This window comes from Lontra canadensis, unplaced genomic scaffold (assembly GCF_010015895.1).
Source record: "Lontra canadensis isolate GAN:19392208 unplaced genomic scaffold, GSC_riverotter_1.0 scaffold12, whole genome shotgun sequence".
Classification (NCBI taxonomy): Eukaryota; Metazoa; Chordata; class Mammalia; order Carnivora; family Mustelidae; genus Lontra; species Lontra canadensis.
The window spans coordinates 7,807,286-7,817,824 of record NW_022631006.1 but is presented as its reverse complement, the minus strand read 5'-3'; the positions used below and the strand labels follow the sequence as shown (position 1 = coordinate 7,817,824).

Here is a 10,539-nt window from a genome sequence, read left to right as displayed (position 1 = left end):
AGGCAATTTCACCCACTCTGACACCAGTCCACAGTGCGTACAACCAGTCCTCAATACATATTTGTATTGTTATATAGTGTAAAAGAAATTTAGAGTCAGAAGAGCCCTTAGAAATCTTTTAGTTTAACTTAATTTTACACATCAGTGACTGTATCCAAGATGACAGTATGGAACAATTAGGTAGTGAATAAGCTGGGCAAGAAAGGAAGTGGGTTTCCTCACTTCTGGTTCAGCATTCTTTCCCCTGCCTCCTTGCTGTAGGGCCATTGTGCTGAGTAAAGAAAAAGTGTCTAATGCAAGCCCAGCCATATAACTGCAGCTTGGCTCTGAGAAAATTGTGGTCCATTTGGTTAGAATGCCTGAATGGAGAGTTCCAATTTGTGTAAATGTCTGAGACCTTAGGCAGGAAGGGAGACTCAGGCTGAGCCACTGTGTTTCTACAAGCAAACTCATACATCACTCACTGTTTCTGTAGGAGGAAGCCAGAGGTGACGGTGTCATGTGAACACTGACATGTATTTCTAAGGACTTTCCCCAAAATAACAATTATATTTATTATCCCAGGTGCACATCCCTTAAAGGCAGATGAGTATAATGAGCATAACTCACACACTGTCTGCAAAATGATCACTGGGTATTTAGGGTTCCTGCAGCTGGCAGTTCATGAAGATGGTAGATGAAGTTTTCCTAGGCCATAAGGAAAAGCATATTCTATGAAAACATGATGGAGCTGGGAATTTTACACAATGGATGGCCTTATCTGTGCAACAGTTAATCCATGGAAGAGAGTCATTCATATGAATGGTCACATTAAGTTCTGAAGGTCACACCTAAAAATTGCAAAAATTGACCTTCCCACCAGCAGAGGGAATTTTGCCCAGAGAAGAATTTGAGAATTCTTACTTTATGGGGAGTGGAGGATGGAATGGAAGATTCTCAGAATCAAGAAGTTTTCCACACATAAAAACACATTTCATATATATGCATATATTTATATTTTGAGTTGATATTCTTCACTATAGCTGTCTTTAAATCTTTCATGGTGGGAGAGGAGGACACACATGACTTTTATTCGTCCTTTTGTGGATCTAAGAGTAGGGTTCACAGAAATTAGGAAAGTCTTGGTCTTGGAAGTGAGGTAGTCTTGTTTCCCCAGGGATTATTTCTCTAGATCAGTTCTTTAGGACCAGTTTCTTTTTGGTACCATTCCCTGAGCACACACAATGTTTATGCTTCTCTGGATTTTTTCTCACAGAGGTCATCAGAAGATTCCAAGAAATTCATGTGGATGAGAAAGGGGTTTTGGAAGAGAGAGATAATTCTGGAAACTCACAGGATTGGAGAACTTCATCAATGAGTCTTGGGGAAAGAACACTGTCATGGCATTTAGGAGAAATATGATGGAGTATGAAATGTGAAGCCGTGTTGACCAGGAAGTGGGAAGCATCACAGGATGGATAGTGGATTCTTTAGAGAAAACTCTTCTGAGGCTATGAGGCAGCATTGCTTTGGGAGACATGCCATCTATTTTGATTTGGGAAAATGAAAGCACTTCAAAAATAAACTTACATAGTTATATTTTCTGAGTTTGCAGCTTGATGATTTCTCCGAATTTCTACTCTGTCTTTCAATATTTTGCATTATATAAGACACATAGCATTCAAATAGATTTCTCAAAGCAAGTCAGATTTCTCTATGCAGATTTGTCCCTCAGAGACACAGGCTAAGAGAAAAGCATTTCCCCAGCGAGTTCCCTAGAGATGTGACCACAAGATGGCAGTGCACCTGTGCTGATGAAGAACACATGGAGGGTTCATTTTGGTGCATCTGATGGACTAGACTATGGCAGCAACAGAGTCTTTTTCTAATTGGCTGGTAGACAATGTGGGAAAGTACTCTGTTAGAGGAAAGAAGGGATGGTCTGATAAAAGAGGGAGCTGAGCTGGCTGGAGGCTGCAATTCTGAACGTGAGCTTAACTGGGAGGAACCATGAAGACATCCATGAAAGCTTTAATCATGTTTTCGTGGCTGCAGCTCAACTGTGAGTTCAGAGCATATTAGTGGATATTCTTCAGAAGTCAAGACTGACTTTACTCAGGTCAGTTGGTATAGAAAAAGAGCATTATGAAGCACAATAACCTGGAATCTCTTATACTTTCTCTGACCTTTTCTTTCTATAGGGTTCAGCCAGGGAGAGAATGTGGAGCAGCATCCTTCTACCCTGAGTGTCCAGGAGGGAAGCAGCTCTGTTATCAACTGCAGTTATTCAGATGGTGGCTCAGACTACTTCCCCTGGTATAAGCAAGAACTTGGAAAAGGTCCCCAGCTCCTTGTATACATTCGTTCAAGCATGGCCACAAAAGAAGACCAAAGACTCACTCTCTCATTGAATAAGACGGCCAAACATTTCTCCCTGCACATCAGAGACACCCAGCCTGAAGACTCAGCTGTGTACTTCTGCGCAGCAAGCACACATTGCTTCCCAGGCACCTGCTGCCTGCACTCAAACCTGGGACTGGGGCAGCCCCTGTCCTTTGACACAGACCTTCAAGCATAGCTTCTGTGCTGTTGTTTATCCACAAGTGGAAGCCACCATATTAGACATTAAAAGCATATAAGAGAAAGAGTAAGCCAATGATGACTTGGACAGAGTTAGAACATTTTGTTAGATGACTGTTGCCTAATGAATTCTTGAAGGCAGTTAGTACTATTTTATTTTGAAATCTGGGTTTTAAAGATGACTTTACTTTTGCTATTCAGGCTCCTTTTCTATAAATAACTCCTTAGTACCAGTGAACAGTCCTTACTATGGATAGACTCAAACACTGTGTTTCAAAGGTAGCATTTATGATATTTCTGATTCTGAAACATAATTGGACATTTAGAAATATGGAAAGTACAAATATGAAAATGAAAATTCTGTGATCACATAATATTGCTATTACTGTTTTTAGTCTCTAAAATTCCTTATTATAATTATGATCGTGATTTTTTCACTTTATATATTTTGATTTGAGCATGCCCCTTTCAACAATTTTTTCCTCGAAGATCTGCTTTATTTTATTTTTTAATTTAGTCATTTAACATGTGTTTTAAAATAGCTCTGTGAGATATTTTACTTAATTACATTTTCATATTAATTTTGTCCCTCTGTATTTCAGGCAAAATTTGAGAGCCATTGCTATGTGCTTTGATTGCTTTCTTATTCAGAAATTTTGTCACAGGTTTTCCTTTAGAGCCCAGGGATGGTATGTACTATTTGTGTGTTTTGAGGGAAATTAAGCAGGGAGTGGTTTGACAATGTGAGCTTCAGATAAAACTCAGAAATCTATTCTCATTTACAAAATTCCGTATCTGTTCACAAAAACACTTTCATAGAATTTAGGAGACAGAATTTTGTATTTTCTTCACTGCTTTATTTTCAGTAGGTACAACAAACATTTTCACATAATTCATTATCAGTAGATGTTAATGAAAGAAGGATAGAAGAATTCTGCTACTCATAATTTAATTTAAGCTTTATGATTGGATTGAATTTGTAAATTTATTTGTGACAAAAGTCCTTGAAGTGTCTGATTATTTGATTGTTTTTTTGTATTGTATTTTATTGTAATTAATTATTTGATTGTTTTACAACATACTGTTTCTTTCCATTTATATAAGTCTCTTTTTTAATAGTGCTCAGTGGTTCAAAGATAATTCAATTTTTCCTGGACTTGTAATTTTTTGTTATCATTATAATGAAAACTTTTCTTTCTGAGATATATGGGAAAATATTTATATGTATGTATCAGCCACCTTACTATTTTTTAAAAAATTTTATTTATTTATTTGACAGAGAGATAGAGAGATCACAAATAGGCAGACAGGCAGGCAGAGAGAGAAAGGGGAAGCAGGCTCCCTGCTGAGCAGAGAGCCTGATGCGGGGCTCAATCCCGGGACCCTGGGATCATTTCCGGAGCTGAAGACAGGGGTTTTAACCCACTGAGCCACCCAGGCGCCCTTAAAGTTTTATTTATTTATTTGTCATAGAGAGAGAGCCCAAGCAGGGAGAGCAGCAGTCAGGGGAGAAGCAGGCTACCTGCTAAGCAAGGAGCATCATGCAGGACTCAATCCCAGGACCCTGGGTTCATGACCTGAGCAGAAGGCAGAGGCTTAACCCACTGAGCCACCCAGGTGCAGCTCAGCCCCCTTATTATTAGTAGTAGATTGCACAAAGGCATTTGGAGTAATGGCTAATGTAGAGATGACCTGTTACCAACCTCCCTGCCACATATACTCACATTTCACGGAATTAAACAATGTTAATCACAACCTTCTTTTTAAAAAATGTTATTTCTCTGGTGTTGTAGAGATATCAATGGAGCTAATGAAGTTGTGTAAATATTTAATTCTCTCATTCTCCTACCTCTGCTCAAGGGTAGGCTCCTTACAAGGTTCCTCCAGGTCTTCCTCAGTAAGGATGGCTATAACTGGCAATTGTCATGGTGAGAGTGGTTTCTCTAGGCAGAGTTACAGTTGTGAGTTATTTGCTCACTGGCTTTTTCTTATTGGGAAACACATCAAATTAAATTCAGCTTATCACATCTGACCAAAGGAGGTTAGAACTGTAGCCCAACACGTCAATGGACTTGATTCTTTCCCTCCTTATACCGCCAGGTCCTGTGCAGTAGAAGGAAGATGACTCCTGGAGGGTGCCTTTCCTCCAAGCCTGATTATGGAGTCAGAAGGAAGCATGCTTCTATATTATTCATTTGTTTCCTCTTAAGTCCAGTTAGAAGCAAGAGAGAGGGTGCAGTTCCTTCAGGTTTGAATGCTTGATCATACTGAGGTGAGAATTGATACAGTGGAAGAAAAGAAGTATTTTAGCCTGAGTGTGCTCTGAGTCTCAGATCCAGATACATTCAAGTTTAAACCTTCATCATGTTTGGTATATTTGTTTCCTACGTCCTGGGACGAGGTAGTACAAACTTTTAAGCCTTTTCTTGATCCTGTGAAGCCAGACTGGGTGCCGAGAGTCTCCCTTTTGTTTGCTTTCTCTAGGACGGTGCTGACTGAACTTGTGTGATTTCTCCCAATCCGGGGGAGTGGGACTGCTCTCTGCGCATGCTAACTAGCCCCTTACAAAAGCCCACTGCTGTTGTCATCCTGTGTGCACTGGTGGGAGGCCACAGGATGGGATGATGTATGCGTGAAGGGCTGGGTGTTGTGTTTAGGGTTTAGTCTAATTCGGTTTGGTTGTTGTGGGTCATCCATACTTATATTTACTTTCTGAGGGGTCCGCTCGATGATGTAGTTTGTTCCTTCTTACTAACACCTCTAGCATACGTGTGCTCAGTTTGCACATTGGAAGTTTACTTGCTTCCCAATAGTCTTACCCACAAATGCTCATAATTAGGAGCTCTTAGGGGAACACGGTGAAGGAGCAGAGTGTGAATTTTCCACTTCCTTCCGGTCCTTAAATTCAACACTCCTTCAAAAGCACTTTTGGCCAACGCCTGGCTCAGTTTGCAAACTTCCCAGAACTCTTTGTTTGTTTAATGTTCCACACTACATCTCTAACCCCATTCCTGGAGTGCCTTAAATTTTGGATGGTAATGGATGGTTGATAATTGGTCTTGCATTCTAACACTCTCCTATTTGATTTGAAGGCTGATGTGTAGAGTAGAAATCTTAAAAAGAATCTCTTAAAATGTTTTTAATTATAAAATTTTACCATTTTAACATACAATTTACCATTTTAACAGTTTTTAAGTGTAGAATTTACTGGTATGAAATACATTTACATTGTTGGTCAACAAGCAACACCATTGATTTCTAGAATTCTTTTCATCTTGAAAAACAAAATATTTGTACTCATTAAACAATAACTCTCCATTACTCCATCCCTCCAGTCCTTGGGAACTACCATTCTGATTTCTCTTTTCATGATTTTGACTAGTTTAGATATCTCATAGAAGTCGATTTTGCAGTATGGGTCATTTTGTGACATTTCATTTAAAATTATCTCCTCAGGATTCATCTATATTGCAGCTTGTGACAGCATCTCTTTCCTTTTCAAGGTTGAATAATCTTCCAGTGTATGTCATATCCCATTTTGTTTATCCATTCCTATCTGTTGATGGACTTTGGGGTTGCTTCCACTTTTTGGTAGAAATAGGAATTCAGAAACATCTCAATATTTTTGGTATATAGGCAAATTCTTCCCATTTTTGAGTATATACCAGAAGTGGATTGCTGAAGGCAATTCTGTTTCTAGATTTTTGAGAAAGGTTTTTGAGAAAGCTTTCTACTAAATGAAAAAAATCATACAAGTATATTCACAAATATAGCATCTATCTCAAACATTTCACATGATTATTCACATCACTCAAACAATGATGTAAGAATCTGTCATTCTGTCAGACTGATTTTATAAAATATACCAGTAGTGAAAAAAATACAAAATCTTCTAACAAAAATTAATAAAAATGTACAAGACTATCCTTACATACCTCAGGGAAATTATTTCTTATATACATACTCCTAAAACTTTGGATTGGTTTATATGAATAGCATACCAAGTATAGATGAAAAAATAGTCATTTTAGAAATAACTCTTTACTCCCATACCACACAGGTCATATGAGGATTTAAACAAAAATCATGGATTTTGAAATATATATATATATATATATATATATATATATATAATTTATATATATATAATCTTACCTATAAAAACAGTAGTATACAAACTTCAAACTCAAAGGTTATGCACAGTAACACACAAATGTTCTAAATTTTTTAAAAGATTTTATTTATTTATTTGACAGAGAAAGACACAGCAAAAGAGAAAACATAGCAGAGGGAGTGGGAGAGGGAGAAGCAAGCTCCCCGTGGAGCAGGGAGACTGATGTGGGGCTCCATTCCAGGACCCTGGGATCATGACCTAAGCCAAAGGCAGATGCTGAACGATTGAGCCACCCAGGTACCCCCAAATGTTCTAAATCTTAAGGAAACTTTAAAATACCTCTTCTATTTGTAAATAAAACCAGAATAAAACTGATCTGATCGTCTTATTAGGTTAATTTATTCTGGAAACTTGTTAATAAAGTATTGGTGGGAATTCTTAGTCTTCATTATACTGTCACCTGAAGCACTCAATCATTTTCTTCAGTAAAGGAATAAGTAAATGAATAGACTACATGTTAGTTAACACATATTACAACCAGTCTAACTCTGACAATAACAGGAGTGGCCACAAAGTGCCTCAGAGTTAGTTGTGTCTTGAATTTCTCACTGAAGGATTGGGCCAATCTACCTTTGGAACAATTTTATCAGTAGATAGAAACAATAAGTGTCTTTTTATCCTGTTTTCTTAAAATCCATATCACTAGTCTTTAACAGATAGCAATGAGATAGCTCTAGCAGATGAAGCAGGAAGGGAACTATGTTCTAGAAGAAGCATTTATCTGTCTTTGATACAAGCTTCTCAATTAATTCCTGAAGAGGTGCCAACTCATGCCTATCAATCAGATTAAACTCCTGAAGAAAGAAAATAAAGGGCTTAAGGGAGGTGTTGAGGTGGGCCTCCTCTCACAGCTGCATCACAGAATCAAACTGCTGGTGATGAATATGCATAAACCCAGAAAAATCCTTTGAAGGGTCTTTGCCATAGACATAAAGTTTTTTGGAAAGGGGACACCAAACTTAGAAGGCAAAAGACTTTCATCATCAAGCTGATCCTGAACCCAAACATTTGATTGGCTTTTTGATAGTAGTACCATTTTCACAATGGTATTCGTATCTTGGACCTGCAGACCTGACTGGACAGCTTGCTTCAGTGCAGAATTCTTAATAGTTCCATACAGCATGTTGATCTGGTTGAAGAAATCTACAGTGTTAACTGCAATCCATTCACTGAAGTCTTCTCCCTCTGGCAACATAAGAGCTTGTCTCAGATTTCCACTTCCTAGAGTTGCTTTTGCCTGTTTTAAGAGCTGATGAGAACCCTCAGGCATATTCTTCTTTGGTTTGAATATTTTAGAAGAGTGGCACCTGAAGAGGTAGCTCAACTTCTATCCTCAGAGGAGAGGGACCACTGGCCCCCAGTGCTGCCTGGATTCAGTGCCCAGGCAGGCACCAGAAGGAAGCAAACCATCCTCAACTCTTGGCCCATGAAAGTACTGGGTGCCCCTGCTATGAACCACAGGTCTAGCAGGAGCAAGTTGCTACGCTGGACTCCCCCACCTTGCTGACCTGAAAATCAGGAAACAGGCTTTTTTCTATCATCTATCTCTGTGTTCAGAAGTATTAGCTCTGCCATCAAGTTCTTGATACTTTTGAGCTTGTTTTATTTATTTTTATTTTTATTTATTTTTAAATATTTTACTTATTGAATTGAGAGAGAGAGAGAGAGAGATACAGAGCACAAGCAGAGGGAGCTGCAGGCTCCCTGCAGAGCAAGTAGCCAGATGTGGGACTTGATCCTAGGACCCTGGGATCATGACCTGAGCAGAAGGCAGTGGCTTAACTTACTGAGCCACCCAGGTGCCCCTTGAGCTTGTTTTATTATTTATAAATTTGGGAGAATGATATCTTCTTTAATATTTTGTTGTGACAACGTATCGGTAATATATCCGAAGAGACTGGCACAGAGCAGATGAGCAATTTAAGAAGGTACCTCAATAGGTACAGAAGAAGTGTCTGACAAACCCAGATTCATTCCTGAGAGAAACTCCCAGGGAATGAGGAATTGAAGGAAATTTCCTTAATGAAAAAGGGCTCAATCAAAAACCTACATCAGATGTCATAGTTGGTGGTGAAAACCTAAATGCTTTTTCCTTAGTTTCAGAAATAAGGTGAGAGTTTTGGCTTTCACCACTTGTATTTCATATTGAAGTAGAGGTTCCAGCCAATACAACACAGCATGGAGAAGAAGAAACTCCAGACAGTCTGGAAAGGGGGAAGTGAACTTATCTTTTAACAGCCAACATAACTGTCTGAGCAGAAAACTCAAGAGAATCTACATAATAGCTACTAGAACAAATTGGTTTAAGAAAGTCAAATGTATGTCTACCATATGACCCAGCTGTTGTACTCCCAGAAACTGATCCAAGAGAAATGAAAGCATATGTCTATAAAACATTTTATACACAAATGTTCACAGCAGCTCTATTTGTAAGAGCCCCACGAGATTAATTGAGATGATCAGCAACAGGTGAACAGACAAGTTGTTTTATAAGCATATGATGGGGTAGTACACAGCAACAGAAAGAAACAAAGTCTTGATAAACATGACTATAGAAGAATCTCAAAATATTTATGCTGAGAAGAAGCATATGATTCCATTTATGCAAAATTATAAAATATGCAAACGAATTCATGACAGGAAGGTTCCCTGGAAATGGGGATGAGGAGGGTTGAGAGGAGGATTACAAAGTGACATGAAGAAAGTTTTGGGGTGATGTATATGTTCATTTTCTCAACTGTAGTGATGACTTCACAAATACATACATACATGAAATCCTATAGAATTGTTGAATTTGCTGCATTTTATTGTTATGTAAATTATGTATTAATACAGCCATTCAATATCATTCTATGCACTATTTTCCCTCACTGCGGTGCCAGTCTTCTTGTGTCACGTAAAATGCAAAATATTTCTCCTGTTGGCTTTCATTGGCCTGAAACTATATATATTTTATTTTATTTTTTTAAAGATTTTATTTATTTATTTGACAGGCAGAGATCACAAGTAGCAAGAGAGTCAGAGAGAGGAAGGGAAGCAGGCTCCCCGCTGTGCAGAGAGCCCAATGCGGAGCTCGATCCCAGGACCCTGGGATCATGACCTGAGCCGAAGGCAGCGGCTTAAACCACTGAGCCACCCAGGCGCCCCAAAACTATATATTTTTTAAATTTATGCCTAATGACTTTCTGCATCCAAGTGTTATACTGTTTATTTTCAACCAGCATCATCCCAACCTATTTAGCATTGTCCCAGAGATCATTTTTTTTTTAAAGATTTTTATTTATTTGTCAGAGAAAGATACAGTGAGAGAGGGAGCATAAGCAGGGGAGAGGGAGAGGGATAAGCAGGCTTCCTGCCAAGCTCAGGGAACAAAAGCTCCCGAAAGAAAACCCAAGCGGATTATTCAGCCCGACCCTGGTAAGGGCGGTGCAACTCCGCCTGGGGCAAAGACACTTGAGAATCACTACAACAGGCCCCTCCCCCAGAAGATCAACAAGAAACCCAGCCGGGACCAAGTTCACTTACGCGGAGTGCAGTTTCAATACCAAGGAGAGCAGCGGAATTCCAGAGGAGGAGAAAGCGAAGCACGGACCTCATGGCTTTCTCCCCATGATTCTTTAGCCTTGCAGTTAATTTAATTTTTTTTCTTTTTCAGTTTTTTTTCTCTTCTTCTAAATTTTTTTAACTTTTACCCTTTTCTTTTTTAACATTTTTTAACTAGTTTATCTAATATATATATATTTTTTCCTTTTTATATTTTTTCATTATTGGTTTTCTTTTTTTATTTGTTTCTTTTTTCTTTTTTC

The 10,539-nt window shown here is 38.6% G+C and overlaps 1 pseudogene and 1 gene segment (V, D, J or C); one reads left to right on the top strand and one right to left on the bottom strand.

Moving 5' to 3' along the window:
- The first annotated feature begins 1,873 nt into the window (after window positions 1-1,873).
- LOC116867082 lies at window positions 1,874-2,560 on the top strand. The segment is given in 2 exon segments: window positions 1,874-2,041; window positions 2,181-2,560. Coding segments are annotated over 2 exon segments (429 nt in total).
- A 4,877-nt stretch (window positions 2,561-7,437) lies between these two features.
- LOC116867367 overlaps window positions 7,438-10,539 on the bottom strand; it is a 10,408-nt pseudogene continuing 7,306 nt past the window's right edge.